This window comes from Microcaecilia unicolor, chromosome 1 (assembly GCF_901765095.1).
Source record: "Microcaecilia unicolor chromosome 1, aMicUni1.1, whole genome shotgun sequence".
Classification (NCBI taxonomy): domain Eukaryota; kingdom Metazoa; phylum Chordata; class Amphibia; order Gymnophiona; family Siphonopidae; genus Microcaecilia; species Microcaecilia unicolor.
In genome coordinates, this window is record NC_044031.1 from 121,018,656 (window position 1) to 121,040,686 (window position 22,031).

Here is a 22,031-nt window from a genome sequence, read left to right on the forward strand (position 1 = left end):
CCTATTACAGTTTCCCGTTGGCATTTATTAGAAAAAAGAAATACAGAAAACAACTCTTACATCAATAAAAAAGAAAATAAAATTGAACATCATCCATGTATAATCAGTATTGGACACCCAGACAGGAGTGTACTCTACAGATTGATACCATATGCAGATTAAATAACTCTGCTGAAAGGGCAGAACCCTGTGGCCCTCCAGTAGTAATGGGTGTCCAATCCAAGATGTTTTATTTCAAAGGCATACGTGAAAACTACGCTCTGTAGGAAATGAGCAAAACCATTTTCCAAACTACTCCTTGGATACCTAAAGGATGAATCTATGTAATAAAATCTCATGGTGAATAGTGTCAAAAGCTGCAGAGATATCAAATAACACCATCAGAAATTCCTGTCCACGCAAAACCAGCTCTAATAGAATCAAGGACAAAATTCAATGATGTCTGTAAGTATTAAAGGGGTGAGATTTTCTAATATGGCTGGCTCTATCTTTTCTTCCTTTGCGATTTCCAAATGGAATCTTTTACCTTTGGACATTAGGGGACACTTTCATGAAGCACTGGTAAGCCCAACATGGGCTTACCGCTCGCTAAAAGGGAAGTACCGCCGGGCTACTACAGTAGCCTGGCGGTAGTTCCCTCCCCCAATGCGTGCCATTTCTGGTACTGCAAAAATGTTTCAGTTTTTTTGTACCGCTGTGTACCCAGTGATTTCAGGGGAGGGGGGAGATTATATATGCTCATCTTCCTAGGAAAGTAGAGAATCACTGAGAAAGAAAACAAAAAACGATTTAAGCTTCTGCGGATGGTTACTGGGATATATTCTTATGCTATGTACCGGAATAACTAGGCAAGCTGAATGGGGCCAATTGGTCTTTCTCTGTTCTCATCTATTATGTTATTGTGTATGACAGTGGTCTCCAACACGTGGCCTTGGCAGTCCATTTTTGCGGCCCCATAACCTTCAGGAAGCAAGTAGAGAAAAGGCCCTGTGAAGCTCTGGGTCGCACGTGCCTGCATGCTATGTGTGGTCACATTGACATGCATGTATGCGCACATGTGCATGAATATATGTTTGTGTGCCAATATGATGCATACGCTACTCAGCGGAGCTTCGTGTGGCCTTTTCTCTACCTGCCTCTTGATGATACCAAATCCCTGGTTGATGAGACTCTGGAAAACCTTTCGGTTGCAGGAGTTAACTGGACAACCATTGGTGGAAAGGAAACTCAGAACCCCCTTTTTGGAGCAGAAAAAACAGAATTGGTAGATGTTATAAACGCCATTAACAAAAAAACCAGCACCACGGGCCTTTAAAAATGGAACACAGTTCTTTAATGAATGAGCCTTGACAAAAAGACCCAACACGGGCCGTGTTTCGGTGACTAGCACCTGCGTCAGGGGTCTACATAGAATACAAAACATAGAAATAATATATTTTTAAAAATGTTTTAACATATAATGAATAAAACCAAAGATTAATATTTAGACTCATCAAGCATACATATGTAAGCCTATATAAACACATAAAACATTTAATATTTTAACATTTCATTTAATATTTTAACATTCTCATATATTATTATATAGTAATTTGAAAATAAATGGATAATTAATCAAAACAAAAATGGTAACTCACCACAGTGATGACGTGGAAAACTTGGGGAATAACTCGAATATATTCCTCTACAATATATTATTCCTTACTTTTGGACAAAATTTTTTTTTCATATATTAATATTATATGTTTAAAACCCTTATTTTTGTTTGGACTTTAGTTTGTACTTTGTTCCCTCTCTTTTGTTATAAACGCTATTAACCACATAAAAGGTAATTCTGTTAACCTTTTCCATGTGTAAAATGATGATTTTTAGTCATGCCTAAAAGTACTTGCAGTGCTGTCGGCATGTACTAGTAGAGTAGGAATGCTGTGGAGAAGAGTTTGCTTTAATTTAACTCTTCAGTTTGACTGTGCCAAGTTGAACCCCTTTCCATTCCCCGTTAGGCAAAAGGTCTCATTTATGGGTTTTGCAACTGTTAATAAGGCAACATAAAGTGAGTTTAAAAAATATATATATCCTTGTAGAATCAAAATTAGTTTTTAAAATTACATGTGTAAGACTAAAATCTTTTGGTGGCCACCAGAGCTTTTTCATGACCACTTTGTGGCCCTTTACATGAAAAAGGTTGAAGACCACTGGTATATGATAAGCCTGGTTCTGTTCAGCTGAATTTCTTTTTGAAGAACTTATTTCCAACACCTGTTACTGCATTTGAATAATGTGATACAGTTAGCAACACCTAGTCAGGTGGCATTAAAGAGGGAAGTTATCAACATGGGTGACCATTAAGACAAGTTATTTTACTGTTAATTCAGCCTATTAATAACTAGTAAAAGAGGCCCGTTTCCAACAGAAAGGAAATGGGCACTAGCAAGGTTCCAGGGCCCCCTCCCTCTCTCCCTCCGTCCTCAGAGCTCCAGACTCCCCTCCCTCCCCCCCTCACCCCCTTCCCCTCCCCGAGCTCCAGGACCCCCCTCTCCCCCCTCCCCCTCCCCCCCCGCTCTCTCTCCCCCCCTCCCCCCGCTCTCCCTGCCCCTCCCCCTTCATAAGAGCTGGCTGTTGTTTAAAAGTTTTTACCTCCTGCATGCACGGACGCTGCTTCAGACAGCCTTTGCTTTCACTTCTGTTTCAGCTGTTCCTGTGGTCCCACCCTCATTTCCTGTTTGCGGAAGGGCGGGATCACAGGAACAGCTGAAACAGAAGCGAAAGCAAAGGCAGTGTGAAGCGGCATCCGTGCGTGCAGGGCTTCACTGTTGGCGGCGGACCGCAAAGCAGGAGGTAAAACGTTTTTGGGCGGAGGAGAGGGGGGCGTCGGACTGGAACTTCCGGTGGCTGCTACTGGGTTCTCTTCCCTCTCACTTCCCATTGGTGCACCCTGTAATGTCATCCCCAGGGCGGACCAATGGGAACTGTGTTACGAACCCAGTTGTTACAAACCCAGGCATCCAGACAGATGTGCAGAGCTGCAAATTATTATATAGGATTAGGTCTCATTACATAAAATGGGACATGTGGTAAAATAGTATAACTTAGTGGTAAAATAACCCTCCCCCCCCCCCCCCCCCCAAATGTACTTGTTGTTAATGCAGAAATTACCATGCATTATCTGTTAAGGCACCACATTGTGGGGCCCTTTTACTAAGCTGCGTAGGCATCTACATGCACCCAACGTGTGCCAATTCAGAACTCTGGGCGGTAATTTCATTTTTTATGCACATCCAGTATGTTCACCGGAAAATATATTTTATTTTCCAACGTGCAGCACTAGCCGGGTGGTAATCGGCATTGTACGCGCTCTAACAATTACCATCCGGTTAACGCATGAGACTTTAATGGGTGGTGGTAAGGTCTCAGGCCCAAAATGGATGTGTGTCAAATTTAATTTTGCCGCATGTCCATTTTAGGCCAAAAAAAAAGATGATGTCCTTGCATGCGTCCTATACATGCGTCTACAACAGCACAGGCCATTTTTCAGCTCACCTTACTAAAAAAAAACCCCTAAATTTTAGCATTCATTATCTAGCATACATTAACTACAAAATTAACAGCTAGTGAAGCTTAGTAAATAAGGCCCTGCATCGTGTTTTGTTTCCATATGAGTGGAAAATGATTTGCTCTCAGGAAGAAGGTTCTAGCTATTCAAAAATATATATTAGGTTAATCCAATAAATAAGGTATCATCTTATTTTCTTTTTGTTTTCTGTGTTTTATTTCTAATTATTAACCTTTAAAGTGGACTACCACAGTAACCACACTACTTTATCCAAAGTATTATCTGAAGTTTCTTATATTTAATTCTATGAAGCTTAAGTAAAAGTTATTTTGTACTTGCTACTGTTTTATCTGTTTACTTATGTTCGGTTTGATATGCCTAGATGTTTTGAAATTGTAATAGATGGTGTCCTTTATTTACAGCTGCTAAGTGATGGTAGAGTAGTCTTGGCTTTGTTTCATTATGTAAAACCAAATGAAAATCCTGGAGCTCATGACTGGTCTGCTGCACACTTTGAAGATTTACAGCTGCATGCCATTGCTGCTTTGGCAAGCGTGGCCCCTTTGCTAGTTGAAGATTATATGACATGCCAAGGAAACACTCGTCTTTTGCTGTTCTTAGAATGGTGTGTGGGACAAGGTATGTACGTCTTTTTTTTAAAAGCATGCAGATGTATGCATATGCAAAGTTACGGTAATGAAAACAAATACATAATTGAAATAATTGGAAAGCAATTTGTATTTCAACATCAGCACTATCTAATGGTTGAAGCTAGTGCTGTCCAATTCACGATTCGAATCGATGGTTCGATTCGTTTTGGACGAATAGATTTGAATCAGTTCATTTTGGGAAAAAAGTGGGAGTCCCGATTTGGGATTTCCCCACCTCCCTCCCTCTCACCTGCTGTCACCCAAGCTGCTGCTTCCCTCCCTCCCGCTATCATCCATGCCACTGTCGCTGCTTCCCTCCATTGCCGGCGGAACCCAGTAAGCGTGGTAAGCATGGCAGGGGGGCATCAACCTCTGGAAGGTTCCACAAGCTGTGCTTACCGCCGCCCGGGCGGCTCACCTGCAGGCAGCTCTCGGATCCTACCTGCCCGCCCTCAGCTCCCCGACACCCCTCCTTTCGTTCCTGCCATCCTGGGGTATTTAAATCTTTTATTTTATCTCAAGTCACGGCAGTAGCAGTGAAACCTGCAGGTTCGTCTCTAGCCTTCCCTTCCCTCTCAGTGTCCCGCCTTCCTCTGATGGAATTTCCTCTTTCCGCGAGGGCAGGACAGTGAGAGGAAAGGGAAGGCTAAGAGATGAGCCTGCTGGTTTCACTTCCGCCGCCGCTGCGACTAGAGGTACAATAAAAGATTTAAACCCCGCAGGGCTTCATGAACGAAAAGGGGGATGTTGGGGGAGAAGAGGGCGGGCAGGTGGGGCTGGGGGTGGAACCAGAACTCGAGGGCTAAAAAGAGGGGCAGGTGGGGGCTGGGGCGAGTCACTGGACATGGATGGCAGGGGAGGATAGGGGGCAAAGGAGAATCACTGGATGGATGGGAGGGGAGGGCAGAGGAGAATCGCTGGACATGGATGGGAGGGGATGTTAGGCACAAAGGAAAACCACTGGACATGGATGAGAGGGGAAGGCAGGTGAGAGATGAGAAATCGCTAGACATGGAAGGGAGGGCAGGGGAGAGAGGAGAATTACATAAGTACATAAGTATTGCCATACTGGGAAAGACCAAAGGTCCATCAAGCCCAGCATCCTGTTTCCAACAGTGGCCAATCCAGGTCACAAATACCTGGCAAGATCCCCAAAAAGTACAAAACATTTTATACGGCTTATCCCAGAAATAGTGGATTTTCCCCAAGTCCATTTAATAATGGTCTATGGACTTTTCCTTTAGGAAGCCGTCCAAACCTTTTTAAAACTCCGCTAAGCTAACCGCCTTTACCACATTCTCTGGCAACAAATTCCAGAGTTTAATTACATGTTGAGTGAAGAAAACCTTTCTCCGATTCGTTTTAAATTTACTTCATCGCATGCCCCCTAGTCCTAGTATTTTTGGAAAGCGTGAACAGACGCTTCACATCTACCCGTTCAACTCCACTTATTATTTTATAGACCTCTATCATATCTCCCCTCAGCCACCTTTTCTCCAAGCTGAAGAGCCCTAGCTGCTTTAGCCTTTCCTCATAGGGAAGGAGTGGTCTCCAGAATTGTACATTGTATTCTAAATGATGTCTCACCAGAGACTTATCACCACCTTTTTCCTGCTAGCCATTTCTCTCCTTATGGTGCACCCAAGCATCCATCTAGCTTGCACCATCGCTTTTTCTACCTGTTGGGCAGGATCATACGCATAGGCATTGTTTGTCCCATTTTGGTGGGGGGGCAATGAATGTGTTCTGACATATTAGCATATTAATTTGCATCTATACATCTCATACATATTTATTGTGGTTCATATTTATTTTTTATTTATTTACTAGCCGTTGAGCCTGTGAAAACGGGCTACTTTTAGAATGGGGGGGGGTTCCGAGCCGCCCCCCCCCCCCCCCGGAGTCGCCGCCGCCCCTCCACCCGGCCAAAGCAGCACTGTAAACTTACATCAGCTCGCAGCAGCAGGTACATCAGCAAAGCTGCCGTCGGGGCAGGCTTCCTTCTCTGCCTGTGTCCCGCCCTCGTGTGACGTAACGTCGGCGAGGGCGGGACAAAGGCAGAGAAGGAAGCCCGACGGCAGCTTTGCTGATGTGCCTGCTGCTGCGTACTGATGTAAGTTCACAGTGCTTGGGCCAGATGGAGGGGCGGCGGCGACTCCGGGGGAGAGGGGGAGGGGGAGCGGTTCCGACGTCTGCAGCATGCCAGTAGAGACTTCCTTCTCTGTTCCGCCCCCATCATCACGTATTGAAGCGGGGGCAGGGCAGAGAGGGAAGTCTCTACTGTGCATTTGCGAGTGAGTACGGTCACTCGCCGTTTATATGTTTGATTATCTCATTTGTGTGCAAGGAATGTATCAAAATGTCACAAGGACTATGTTATGGATCCTTTTATCACTTAACCCTACATTGGCTATGCCGTTTTGCTTTATGGCTTCATCAGGAGACATATGTACAACAATGAAGACATTCACCAGCATACTCATTCTTTGAATGACTCTGAATTTTATTACATACAAAAGTTGAGACACTTTTGGCACTGGTGTAAGAGTTCGGCAGCCAAAAGTGTCTGCATTTTTGACTGTATTATATGTATCAGCAGTAACTAATGGTTAGAGCAGTAGGCTGCCAACCAGTGAAACCAGAGTTCAAATCCAACTGCGGCTCCTTGATTTCTTGGACAAGTCACCTAACACTCTATTGCCTCAGGTACACACAGACTGCAAGCCCTCCAGGAAAAGGAAATATCAAATGTACCTGAATGTAACTTGCTTTAAGCTACTAATGAGAAAGGCATAATCTAAATTCAAATCCAAAATCCAGTATTGGACATATTTTAAATTAAAAAAAAAAACCTTTAATTGTCACTCAGGAACTATAGAGCAATTGTACCATACCATAATAGCACTAATTTCCAAGAGTCACACAAGAAGGGCCTATCTAAGGAAAGACCTCACCATAAATATTGTGGTGGGCACTAGAACATCAATATACCTATTGAAAAACTAAACAAACCAGATTAGTACAGATTGATCCCTCACAGACATTCAATACAAACAGAATACCTGACTTTGTAAGTCTAAGTGCTTTGAAAATACGCTTCCTGGTCTCTTCCTTACACACGAAATGCAAATAGATCCTCACCAGTAGCTACAAACTAAAAATAGAAATATGCAGACAAAAATTATACTGAACTTCCAAAAAGCCAGACTTTGCACACAACACCAGACAAAATAATAAAAATAAATATTTTCTTTCATGCAGATCTCTGATTTCTTTAAACATAATTAAATGGGCTATAAGCCCCTAGTGCAGTCCATTGGTTTTCTTATATTTTATCCTTGTGATGACTTATACTGTACCAAAACTGAAAATACAGTGAGACAGAATAATAGATTTGTTTCTCCTTCGTTAATTTTAAACAAGAAGCTAAGAAATTATTTATTCTGGTCTTACAGCAAGGACATCCCATCAAGCTATGCATCATCGTTTGGAAAACATAAATGTCATTCAGTTCCAGCTATTCTACTGCTGCTTTCCCTTAGTCATCATTATTCCTGTGACTCATCTACATACAAACATACAGCCGGGAGACAAAAATTAACCCTTCCCCCCCCCACCCCCAAAAAAGAAGTGCCTTTTACAACCAAACAGACTTGAAGAAAAGTTTTCTTCACTCAACGTGAAATTAAACTCTGGAATTCATTGCCAGAGAATGTGGTAAAGGCGGTTAGCTTAGCAGAGTTTAAAAAAGGTTTGGACGGCTTCCTAAAGGAAAAGTCCATAGACCATTATTAAATTGGACTTGGGGAAAATCCACTATTTCTGGGATAAGCAGCATAAACTGTTTTGTACTTTTTTGGGATCTTGCCAGGTATTTGTGACCTGGATTGGCCACTGTTGGAAGCAGGATTCTGGGCTTGATGGACCTTTGGTCTGTCCCAGTATGGCAATACTTATATACTTATGTAAGAAATAAATATATACCAATGAACTGGAAAATATTAGCACATTTAGGCTGACTCTGCACTTCTGCATGAAGGTAGCTCTGCCCTCATTATTCAATATCTCTTTATTAAATAGTAGTAGTAAACAATATTAAGTGCATTTTTGTAATACACCACTTCATTCCACAAAACAAAAAGAGCAAGTTCCCACAAACCATATTTCTCTTTTGATCTAGGCACAGGAAAAAAAAAGATTTTAAATGCTCCCATGTTTCAACCTAATTCATGTTTAGTGTGGGATATAAATGTCATAAATAAGTAAATAAATAGATAGCTAGAAACTCTGGATGTTGAGCATCTGATTCTCCTAACATGATGTCGGTTTAGTGGCCCTTTACCATGAGAAAAAAATCTGCACGAATACAACACGTACTAAGTTGTCCCTATAACCAGCACCTCGAAATGACACACTGATTACAATTTATAAAACAAATTACTACTCTACTTATGAAACGTTATTCCATTATTATACTTCCTCTGTGTACATCCATATGCTGCACAAGCTGGCATGTTTGAACATATAAGTGAGATTATGCTACCAACATTAAAGAACGACAATGTGGATGCAGCAGCTCAAAGGATTGTTTGCTATGTTTTGAATGTACGGGGATGACGGTTTCTTGGAGGAGGGGAAACAGTGACAGACCTCCGTGACTTCAACTTTTTTGACTTCATGCGTCGCCTTTTCTCAGTCTAACCTCCTTGGGCTGCAACCTTACATGCGCTTCTGCTGGCTTCCTTCCTCCTCCTGGGCCACTACTGCGGCGGCCTGGAGGAACCATGAGCTGCGCTCACTCTCCCCTGTGACCCTCATGCTCAGGGTGGCCTGGAGGAACCACAAGCTGTGCTCTCTCACTCTCTTCTGTGATCTTCATGCTTGCGGCAGCCTGGAGGAACCACGAGCTGTTCTCACTCACTCTCCTCTGTGACCCTTGCGGCGGCAAAACAAAAAACAGCATGAAACCATGCACAGGGCCTTAGCTCTGCATGCGCCACTGCCAGCTTTCATCCTCCTCCCTCCCCTCATTATGTAACTTCCTGTTTTAGAGAGGGAGGAGGAAGGGAGGCAGCAGCGGCGTGTGCAGGGTTACATCCCCGTGCATGGTTTCATGCTGTTTGTTTTGCCGCTGTGAGGATCGGAGAGGAGGAGAGCAAGCGAGCACAAGAGAGAGGGCACTGGCGGCCCGAGAGGAAGTCGGTGTCTGGGTCGGCGCCTGTGCCCTTACCCCTGCCCAGATAGAGGCAGCTCATTATGGGGGGCAATGCCTCCCTCCCGCCCCCAAATTATGCCCATGATCATACATGATGATCTTAAGGTAGCCAAAGTCCCACTCCTCTTTTGTGCACAAAAGTTCTTCACCCCCCTAATCTGTACCGCCCATATATATGCATGTATTAAATGTTAGCTGCTAAATTATGGACCAGTCTTTAAGATTCGCCAGGTCCTTCCTCATGTTATCCACACCATCATGGTATCATCCGCAAACAGGCAAAACGTACCAAACAGCCCTTTTTCATTATCACTTACAAAAATATTAAAGAAGCAGCCCAAGATCTGAACTTTGTAACACACCACTGATCAGTGGCGTAGCCACAGGTGGGCCTGGGTGGGCCGGGGCCCATCCACTTAGGGCTCAGGCTCATCCAACATCAGCACATATTTAGTGCTAGCTAGTGGAGATCCCAAGTTCGCCAGCTGAAGACCTCCCCCTGATGGTGCTGAAAACACTGCTCTCCACTTCAGCAGTCTAAGCTTCCTAAGCTGCTGATATTGGCCTCATCAGATTGGGGGGGGGGGGGGGGGGGGGGGAGAGAGGAGAACACTTGGTGCCCACCCACTTCTTCACTAGGCCCACCCAAAATCTGCTGTCTGGCTATGCCTCTGCCACTGATAACATCCCTTTCCTCAGAGTGAGCTTCATTTACCACTACTCTCTATTATCTTCCACTCAACCAGTCTAACCCAGTGAGTCACTTTAGGGCCCATACCAAGGGCACATGTTTTATTTAGAAGTCATCTATGCGGAACTGTGTGAAAGGTTTTCTAAAATTTAAGTATACCTAATCTAGCACTCTCCTTCAGTCCAACTCTCTGATCTCCCAAAGAAATTAATCAGATTTGTCTGAGATCTGCCTCTAGTGAAACCATGCTGCCTCAGGTCCTACAATCCATTGGTTTCCAGAAATCTTACTATTTTAAAAAGTGTTTCTGTTAATTTACATACAGACTAACCCCTCCTTATTTCCACTTCTGTAGAGGAAGACCACTTATGCCTCTTCTCCAGTCCTCTGGGATCACTCCCAACTCTACAGAAGCATGAAAAAAAAAAAGGTCAGACAAGGAGCTGCCAGAACATTTTACTTCAATGGTTGTTCAACTTTGTAAAAGTACAACCAGGCTTATACATGTTAATAAATTTCAGTTTCCTTTTTTTCTTTAAACCACAATTAATTTCTGCTTCTAAGAAACTATTCACGTTTGCTATGGTTTCTATCTGGAATGCGCTTCTACAGAAATTCAGGTTGAAACTAATTATTTGCAGTTTCAGAAATTACTCAAATCTTGTTTTTTCACCAAATGTTATTCTTAAACTCTGTTTTATTTATGTTATTGTATCTTTTTTATTCAAATTATGTATAATGTATTTTTATGTTGTTGTAAACTGTTCCAAGCCTTTTGGTGTGATACGGTATATAGGATTTGATATGTTATGTAATGTTCCTTCAATACCCCCAAATGTGTGCTGTCTGGTTCCCTTGCTTTGTCCACCTTTATTTAGTTACCTCTTCACAAACACATTTCTCTGAAAATTACTTCCATTCCTATTTGTGTCTATCTTCTCTAATCTTACTCTCTGCCCTTCATCTGTGAACACAGAACAGAAATATTTGTTAAGCAGTTCCACCTTCTCCTTATCAGCTTCTGTATTTTCCTGCCCTTCACCTTTGAGTGTCACAATGCCACTTTTGCACTTCCTCATAACATATCTAAACAATGTTTTGTTCCCCCATTTTACTGTATTTTTTAAGGTTGGTTTTACTTCTAGAAATAAACCATTTATTAGATTCCACTCATCCCAACTGACAAATACAATTGTGAAGTTATTATAGTATGGGTTGCTCAGCTGCATCTGGAACTTGACTGCTTGCCATCAGTGTTGAAATTATGATTTCAGCTTTATATCAGAAACTTTTAGAGGATCATGTCGGGCCATCTATCTATAAGCTGAAGTGAATGTGTGTCATGTAGCAAGACAACAACCCTAAACATTCAAGTAACTCTACTATGGAAGAGATTTCGTGTTTTATACTGGCCACGTGAGAATTGTAACCTAAACTATATTAAAATGTTGTGGCAAGGCTTGAAAGGAGTTTTTTACTCAAGGAAACCCACAAATGTCACAGACTTGAAAATTTTGTATGGATAATGGATCAAAATTCCTCAAAACTGATATAACAGATTGATCAGCAGTTCAAGGGAACATTTAGTTGAAATTATTACATCTCAAAGAGGTTCCACCAGTTACTAAATAAAGGATTCACATACTTTTTCACATAAGGATACCTACTGTTAAATAAGTAATCAAAATTTATTCTATTTTTGTTTTAATTTCTAATATACCACAAGCTTGAAAGCTATTAAAGCGGTATACATTCATGTATATTTGGTATTTTTCTGTTCCTGGAGTGCTCACATTCTGAATTTGTACCTGAGACGATAGAGGTGAAGCAACTTCTCAAGATCATAAAGAGCCACAGAGTGATTTTGAGTTATTTGTTCAATGGGATTACCTTTCTTTCTTAATACGGCAGAGCTTCCCGAACCTGCTCTAGGGACCACACAGCCAGATGGGTTTTCAGCATTTCTACAATGAATACGCATAAGATAAATTTGCATATGCAGAATCTCCAATGCAATGCATATTCCTTGAGGATATTCTGAAAACCTGGCTTGCTGTGGGGGTCCTCTGGTGAAGTTAGGGAAGCCCTCTGGGAGGTAATCAGGTTTAGAGTATAAATTATGTTAAAATACCATCATAAGAGGTTCACAAACTTTTTCTTTGTACTGTATAAAGCATTGGAGGAGGATAAAGCAGTGGAGGAGTAGCCTAGTTGTTAGTGCAGTGGACTTTGATCCTGGGGAACTGAGTTCGATTCCCACTGCAGCTCCTTGTGACTCTGGGCAAGTCGCTTAACCCTCCATTGCCCCTAGTACATAAGTACATAAGTAATGCCACACTGAGAAAAGACCAAGGGTCCATCGAGCCCAGCATCCTGTCCACGACAGCGGCCAATCCAGGCCAAGGGCACCTGGCAAGCTTCCCAAAATAAGTACCTGAATATATGTAAACCGCTTTGAATGTAGTTGCAAAAACCTCAGAAAAGCGGTATATCAAGTCCCGTTTCCCTTTCCCATTACAGTAATCCAAGGCACGTCACTAAAGCATGAATGACAGAGTGTAGGTTGAACTGGTCTAAATAAAGTTTGAGCTGTTCAGCCGTTAATCCCTGCGGAATTATGCAATTGTGCATTCACATAATTTTGAAAACAAATAATTAATGTCCCAAACATGTATGTGAAGAGCAGGATTTTTCAACGCACCATCTGGTGCATGGGGATAATCAGATTAACTGCCTCTCACAACCATACGAACAATCTTGTTCTCTCGCTACAGGCGAAATGGTGTGATGCAAATCCTCATGTAATCCCCTTACTTCTTTTTTCTGTATTCTTACATCTTTTATATCCCAAAACTGTGCAAATTTGCAAGAATAAATATATACATTGCTTCTAAACATTCACTTATCTTTAAAAGGCAGCAATTTAACAATAACAGGGAACCCCCGCCGACATGGCCAAGTTTCGCATGGTGCTTTATCAAAGAAGAGGCTCTCTGCAACATAAACTATATAAACATTACTATTCATACTTACAAAAACAACCATTAACTTATTAAAATTACAATAGCATCATTACCATTTCATCCTGCATACACTCCTGTATATCAAAAAATGGCCGTGGCGTTTCTACGCGAACCTTGCATTTAAATGAGCTACAGCTGATCAGAAAAAGAGCAATGCGATTGGATAATCAGTCTAAACAAGACAACCAATGAAACAGCAGCCAATACAATTACATCATCGACCACCAATCTGTTTCCGAGTTGAGCCCGTCAGGAGCTAGAGTTTGTAATTTAAATATCCATTTCTGCTCCCTAAGTTTAAAAGTTGAGCAGTGTTACCACCCTCCCACCCCATACTGATATGATCAATTATCCTCCATCTAAGATCAGAGAGTGAATGCCCCTTATCCAACCAATGTTGTACCAAAGGCGCTGAAAAAATGGAATTTTTTATATGAGATTTATGTTCATTCAACCGTATTTTAATCGGTCTACTAGATCTACCTATATATATTTTCTGACAGGGGCAAACTATCACATACACCACATTCTGCGAGAGACAATTTGTATCTGACTGTGCATGTATAGGTCTAGCCATAGCTGAATATCTCCAGGTAATCCCCTCAATGGTAGTTTCACACCACTGGCACGAACCACATTTTGTATGACCCGAAGTAACAAAATTGCTATTATCATTATCAACTCTTCTGTGTGATAACAATTCCCCCAGAGTTTTGCTACGAGTGTATGCTCCAATGGGGTGTTGTATAAAGCATTCATAAATCTGTAGAACATGCCAGTGTTGAATACTCGCCATAACTTTTAAACTTAAAGATGAATAGGGGAGAACAGCAGTTAATCTATCCTCTTGCTCCCGGAATCGGTATTGTAATAGTAAGTCCCTGTTTGCAAATTTCGCTCTCAAATAGGCTTTCCTAACCACTGATCTAGGATAGCCTCTTTCCAAAAATTTATTTGTCATCTTCACAGCCTGCTCCTCAAACATACATGTATCAGAGCAGATTCTCTTGATCCTTAAAAATTGGCTAATGGGCAGACTTCTTTTGAGATGGTAGGGGTGGAAACTAGAAAAGTGTAACAAAGTATTTCTAGAAGTAGGTTTTTGAAACATAGTCGTGTGTATCCCATTTGATGTTCTAAATACCCACACATCTAAGAACTCAAGTCCTTGACAATGGTAATGAAATGTAAACTTCAAATTCCCTTGTAGGGAGTTTAGTTTAGTCATAAATTGCAGGAGAGATGTCTCAGAACCCTCCCAGATCAAAAATATGTCATCCAAATACCTCTTCCAATATGAAATATTCCTGAATTCCTCTAATGTATATACCAGAAGATCCTCAAATCTGGCTAAATACAACGTGGAAACAGAGGGAGCCAAAGTAGCCCCCATCGCTATGCCTATTTTTTGTTCATAAAACTGTCGTTGAAAAAAGAAATAATTGTTTTCAATCACTAAATGAGCCAATTTCATGAGGAATTCAGTAGACATACGAGAGGGAACAGATCGTTGATCAAGGGTTTCTTTAATAATATTTAAAGCCTCATCCTGCGGGATGACAGTATAAAGAGATGAAACATCCACAGTCACAAAAATCGAACTATCCGTAAGTGTAACATTTTGAAGACTACATAGGAAGTCCGTCGTATCCTTTAAATAAGATTTCACCTGTTGGGCAGCTGGCTTCAAAAAGATGTCCAATGGATTTGGAGTATTCCTCTGCAGGGGTATTTTGTTGAAGTTGGTCTGTCATCGCAGCTACTTTAAGCTTTAATTCTTGTTCTACCGTAGCTCAAACCCGGCCAAATCCAAGGCATTTGGTCGTGGGAGGGGCCAGCATTTGTAGTGCACTGGTCCCCCTCACATGCCAGGACACCAACTGGGTACCCTAGGGGGCACTTCTAAAAATTAAAAATAAAAATAGCTCCCAGGTGCATAGCTTTCTTACCTTGGGTGCTGAGCCCCCCAAATCCCCCCCAAAACCCACTCCCCACAACTCTACACCATTACCATAGCCCTTATGGGTGAAGGGGGACACCTACATGTGGGTGCGGTGGGAGTTTGGAGGGCTCCCATTTACCACCACAAGTGTAACAGGTAGGGGGGGATAGGCCTGGGTCCCCCTGCCTGAAGTCCACTGCATCCACTAAAACTGCTCCAGGGACCTGTATATTGCTGCGATGGACCTGAGTATGACATTTGAGGCTGGCAAAAAAGTTTTTAAAGTTGTTTTTTTGAGGGTGGGAGGGGGTTAGTGACCACTGGGGGAGTCTGGGGAGGTGATCCCCGATTCCCTCCGGTGGTCATCTCGTCAGTTCGGGCACTTTTTTGGGACTTGGACCGAAAAAAAAGGAACCAAATAAAGCAGACCAAATTCTCGCCAGGGACGCCCTTCTTTTTTCCATTATCGGGCGAAGCTGGCCATCTCAAAGTACGCCCTCCTTCTGCCCCCGTCCTGCCTTCGCTACTGACACGCCCCCTTGAAGTTTGGCCGCCTCCGCGGCGTAAAGCAGTTGAAGCTGGCCAAAATCGGCTTTCGATTATACCGATTTGGCCGGCTTCAGGAGATCACCGGCCATCTCCCAATTTGTGTCGGAAGATGGCCGGCGATCTCTTTCGAAAATAAGCTGGACAGTGTTTCGCACATGCACACGTTCTTGAGAAAGAGTGAAACCTTTTGCAAATGGTACACACTTTTTGTGAATAGTATGCACTTTCAGAAAAGTATGCTATCGACACAAAGAAAGCCACAGAATTTCATGGGGTTTTTTGTTTTTGTTTGAAAATGGCATGGGAAATGGTTCAAATGAATGCACATCCCTAATAAGCAGTCTTCAAGAGCCAGGCAGTGTACCACATCTCCACAGAAGTCAGTGGGAGACGAATCAACACCCAACATTGCAGAGTGTGGATACCATAGAGCATGAGGAGGGATCACAAGTTTAAAATTTTAGCTGACGTTTTAGTGCATAGGCCTCTTAATATTTCAGATTCAAGATTTTCTTTCTTTCTCGTTATTAAAGTTTTCATATAAGATCAACCAAGCCAATAATTCTGTAGTGCACAACAAAATATGTTCTAGTACAGTAAACAATTGGAATATTTTTTTAAAAATTTGTTATCATATTCTTCACTGAAGTTGAACTATTATAGAACTAAAAACATTAAGCCCCACAACTATTTTAAATGAATTTTAACAGACAACTTCTCAGTTTCACTATAATGGTGTTCTGTGTTACAAGGAATAATAAATGATTATATATATATATGTTTTTTACAGATCCCTTCTTTAGCCATGGTAACTGTTTCCATGGTTCAGGTGGTCGTGGCAACAAGCGAGCACAAATGCGCTACTCTCTACGGCTATTAAGGTCTATGGTGTCCCTTGGCGATGAAGCTGTGAATCAGGATCTCTGTGATCAGGGAGCAATTAGTCAGCTGTTGGGTAAACTATAATGTCATGTCATCTTTTACTTAGGCAAAGTGTAGAACTTAAAAAATATTTTAGTTTAATCTATGGGTTTCTTTTACAAAGCCGTTCTAGTGATTCTGACGCGACAAATGTGACAAAGCCCATAGGAATTGAATGGGCTTCATCGCATTTGCCACACTGGAATCGCTAGCATGGCTTTGTAAAAGGAGCCCTATATTTAAGAAGTGATGTGAGATGGTATCATTTTTAAATGTATTAAAGTAAAAGCAATTTATATAAGTTAACGTAATATATATTTTTACTGTTTTCAAATTTCTCAGATGTTCTGTCAGGTACAGCTAATGCTGTGGCACATTTATATAAGGGCCGATATTTAAAACCATTTACCCAGAAAGCAGCACCTGCTATCTCACAAATACCACTAAGAGAGATTTATCATTAGTGTCCCTCTGCTATCATAGTGCCAGGGCGGAGACACAAGTTATCTGGATAGTAGTAATTTTCAGTGCCGCTGTCCATAGAAACCATGGCGTCAGCGGAAACTAAGAAGACTACCATGCAAGACTGTTGGATGGAGGTAGTGATTAAACAGTTCTTCGAAGTGGTGGCTATGGCCTTGCAGGTGGCAATTTGTGGAGGTTAAGTGACCCAAGACTGTTTTCAGTGAGTGTAACGTGCCTAATGCAGCTTAAAATGGCATATCATGGGAAGCGCTCAGGCATCCTGCGGTAAATGCTGTTTTAGTGTGTGCTAATCTGCATGCTAAAAGATATTTCATTTTTGGGGGGGAGGAGGTATGTCAGGGGGCATTCCTGTGCTAATCACTAACTGCTTAGCTCATGTTTACTGTGTGAGCCCTTACGACCTACAAAATAGGTGGCAGTAAGTCCTCACACACTAATTTATTTTATTGGCCACAAGCTAATGGCAACATTAGTGCATGGGTAACTACACCAATATAAAGCTGAATATAATTAGGACAACCTTAATGTTGAAATGTCGCCGCTGACCCGTGGCACCCGGCGTGGGCCCGGCGGCGTGACGCGGTCGGGGCGCACTGAGGGCAGTCCGCCCCGGTTGACAATCACGCTGGGGACAGGGGGCCCAGTCCCCCTTCCCCCTCCGTGTACCGCCCCCAGGGGAGGGTGGCGGGGGGTTCGGGGGGAGGGTTGGTGGCGGTCATCTCCCTCGGCTCCCTCCGCGCCCTCCCCACGAACCCCCGGCCGCCCTCCCCCTGGGGCGGCGCACGGAGGGGGAACGGGGACGGGGCCCCCCATCCCCGGTGTGACTGTCAACCGGGGCGGACTGCCCTTAGTGCGCCCCGACTGCGTCGTGCCACCAGGCAGGGAGGCCCACGCCAGGCGCCAGGGGTCAGTGGCGACATTTCAACATTAAGGTTGTTCTAATTATATTCAGCTTTATATTGGTGTATTTACCACGGCTTTTGCTGAATTTTTTGTGTAGTACTATCTGTATTCACAACATTAGTGCATGGCCATTTTATGACTGCTTCAAATATTTATTTATTTATTATCTCATTTGTACCCCACAGTTTCCCAACAATGTCAGGCTCAATGTGGCTTACAATGCACCACAGAGGCAAGTGTCAATGTAGCAAAATGAAACTAATACAGCAAATCTACAAGTGATAATGGGGAAGAATAGGAATGGATGGGGATAGAGGGCAAGCTGGTAGGGAAGGGAATATGTCCAAATGTCTTTAGTTTGTTGTGCGTCCAGCAGTGGAGTTACTGGGAGAGCCAGCAGGGTAGGCATTTCTGAATAGCATGGTCTTCAGTGATTTCCGGAATGTTGGATGATCTGCAATGGTTCTGATGGACCTTGGTAAAGAGTTCCAAAACTGAGTCCCAAGGAAAGAGAAGGAGGTAGCGTACGCAGTTTTGTACTTGACTCCAGTGCAGTTCGGATAGTGGAGGGTAAGATAAGAGCGGGCAAGACGGGACGCATTCCGGAGCGGTAAGGAGATGAGATCTATCACGTAGCCAGGTACTTCGCCGTAAAGTATTTGGTGTACTAGAGAGCAAAGTTTGAAGGTGATACGTTCTGTGACAGGGAGCCAATGTATGGCCTTAGCATGTGAGAAAAACTTGCACAAGGGTGCATTAAAGCCACTTTTTTTGCCGTAACTTAGTAAAAGGACCCCTGAGGTTTTTAAACTTAGGCAACTAAGTGGCTGCCCTAAATTTTAGAAGTTTAAACTTAGGGAGTATTTTACTAAGGTGCTCTAGCATTTTTTAGCTCGTGCTAAATGTCAGCTGGTACTAAACACTGAGATGCCCATAGGAATATAATGGGCATGTCAGCATTTAACGCCAGCTGATTTTTAATGTGATCTAAAACCATTAGTTCACCTTAGTAAAAGACCCCCTTAGTTAGACACCTATATTTAGCCAAAAATTTAAGAGTCTATAATTGGCAGAGTATAAGTACCTAACTTAGGAGCCCTTTTACTAAGCCGTGTGCGCGCATCCTAAGCGCATCAATTTGGAGTTACTATCTGACTACTGCATGGCCTGGGTGGTAATTTTATTTTTTACATGTGTCCACTATGTGCGCCGGAAAATAATTTTTATTTTCCTGCATGCGTCAAAAACTGGCCGGTAATCGTGATTCTATGTGCATAGACAATTACCGCATGAGACCTTACCGCTAAGTCAGTGGGTGGCGGTAAGGTCTCAGACCCAAAATGGATGCGTACCTATTTTTATTTTGCCGTACGTCCATTTTCGTCAAAAATTTTTAAAAGGCCTTTTTTATAGGTGCGCTGAAAATGGATCTGCGTGCACCCAAAATATGCATCTACCTAGCGCAGCCCATTTTTCATCACATTTTAGCAAAAGAATCCCTTAGGTTGCTAAATTCCAGCACTGATCTCTTTTAATATCTTTTTTTTTTATTTTATTTGTAGCATTTACAAATTAAGGGGCCCTTATACTAAGTCATGCTCAAAATGGCCAGCGCTGTTTGTAGTGTGTGGATTTTGCATGTGCTGCAGCTACTTTTAGCGTGGCAGTAAAATGGCTGCATTTGTCTAATTTCCTGTAATGGCCAAGCGATAATTTCCCAATTTTCCCATTGATTGGCATACTACCATGGGATGCCTCAGCGCATTCCATTGCAGTGCTTTTTGGCGCACGGTAGGCATGCGCTAGTAACAAAAACTTGTACAGAAAAGTCATCCAGATATAAGTGAGACATCTGGAACCCCAGGAGTAAGCATTACACATAGATTCTGAATCTTATTTTGAAAATAATCTGCAAGTTGAGCAGCAGTAAGATTTAATTGAAGAAGACAAAAAACAGGAAGGAGATGACAATAATGAATTCAAGTCTGAACTTATTAACGTAGAAAAATATTTTTTCCTGTAAGTTTTGAGCATTTGTTTGTTTTACTCACTAATCACTTTGCACCAATTAGATCTGTTCACTAAGGAATTGTCCTTCCGCTTTCTTTCCAAACTTCTACAATATCTCTTTTGTTTCAGTATTTCCGGAATAAACCATTTGTTACTCTGATAATTGTGGATTTAGTCTGTGAAGGAGCTATTTCATCCATGATTTGAGAAGATATATAGTTCTCCAAGATTGAATAAAGTCCTGATCTTTAACCCCGAAAGCTAAGTTCCACCCGCCCAACATAAATAAAAATAAATTTAAAATATGAACCCACTTCATGTTTTACCTATCTCAGTGACTGTTCTGTGCCACTGCTTTATGCCTTACTTGCATCACAATCTAATTATTGCAGTGTAGCATATGCGAGCCTTTCTTCCTCCCTCTTGAAATGCCTTCAGTGAGTCCAGAACACAGCAATTAAGATTCTGTCTCATGCTACCCTATTTGATCAAGTTACCCCTCTGTTGTACAAACACCATTGGCTTCCATGTATCATATTGAACACAAGATTCTGGCTTTAGCATACAGCATTCTTCATTCTGGTATACCTCCCTATCTGCATTCTCACTCAGGTGACCTCTTATCATCCTTCTTGCACTCACCATTCTACCTATGAATGTCGTTTAGCCCTTCCTTCAGTGTTCTGTGGTAAATTATAATCTACGCAACTTAGTGCCTTTTTCTGCACTGCTCCCTTCTTGCCTCCATTTGAGCAGAACCTTCTTATCTAAAATTTAGAATTGCCGTGAATTCCTACCTCTTTACCCAGGCCTTCCCGGACACAAGGGCACAGTGATGCTTGCTTGAGATACAGCTTCTCTTTTCTCTTTATATCTGGATTTTAGCATTTAAGGGTTTATGGATTTTTTTTTAGTATTAGATTCTGTTTAAAGTAGTAATACATCCTAGGGTTGGCCTAACTGCTTGTATATATTGTAATCTACACGACCCAGAAATGGTTTGTAGTGGAATATAAATTTTTATTGTTACTGCTTTTCCTCTATCTTTCTTTCCTATTGGATTTGTAGATCCTTTCTGACATTGTATTATTTTGATTGTGAATCTCTTTGATTGTTTGTGAAAGGCGGTATTTCAAGCATCAATAAACACAAACATAATAATGGCAACATACAGTGATGTGAATAAGTCACCATTATTGAAGGAACCATGATTTCTGCACTATACCAGAATGTTTGGTTATCTGTCTATGAGCTAAAGCTGAAGGATAATTGTGTTATGCAGAAGATAATGATCCAAAACACAAAAGCAAGTCTACATCTGTATAGCTGAGGAGAAACAAAATTACCCCCTGTTTACTAAGCTAGTCTAGCGCAGACACAGCCCTTCACTTTGAATGGGCTGTGTCGGTATTGCTGCGCGGCAGTTGCTAGCACGGCTTAGTAAACAGGGGGGTTAAAGTTTTAAACTTGAACCTAATAGAGATGTTGTGGCAGGACCTGAAATGAGCAGTTCATACAAGAAAATCTATGATTGTATCCAAATAAAGTTCTTCAAAGAAGAGTGGTCTAAAATTCCTCAAGTAGAAACATAGAAACTTGACGGCAGATAAAGGCCACATGACCCATCCAGTCTGCCCATCCTCTGTAACCCCTAATTCTTCCTGTTCCTAAGCGATCTCACATGCTTATCCCATGCCTTTTTAATTCTGGAACAGTCCTCGACTCCACCACCTCCACTGGGAGGCCATTCCATGCCTCCACCACCCTTTCTGTGAAATAATACTTCCTTAGGTTACTCCTAAGCCTATTCCCTCTTAACTTTGTCATATGCCCCCTCATTCCAGAGCTCTCCTTCATTTGAAAAAGGCTCTCTTCCTCCTAACCCTTGTTCACTTATTCAGAACCCTTATTTTATCATCCTCACTTTAATATTCCCTTATCTCTTGTTTGTCCTGTTTGTCTGTCATAATTAGATTGTAAGCTCTGTCAAGCAGGGACTGTCTCTTCATGTTCAAGTGTACAGCGCTGTGTACGTCTAGCAGCGCTATAGAAATGATAAGTAGTAGTAGTAGTACATAAATGCCCTTG

General features: G+C 42.1%; 1 protein-coding gene across 1 annotated transcript in view; it reads left to right on the forward strand.

Moving 5' to 3' along the window:
* The window catches only part of LOC115468148 (cilia- and flagella-associated protein 69-like), a 640,933-nt gene that overhangs the window by 323,160 nt on the left and 295,742 nt on the right, over positions 1–22,031 (forward strand). The window contains 2 exon segments of the mRNA XM_030199696.1: positions 3,976–4,192; positions 16,414–16,578. Coding sequence (XP_030055556.1) covers positions 3,976–4,192; positions 16,414–16,578 — 382 coding nt within the window.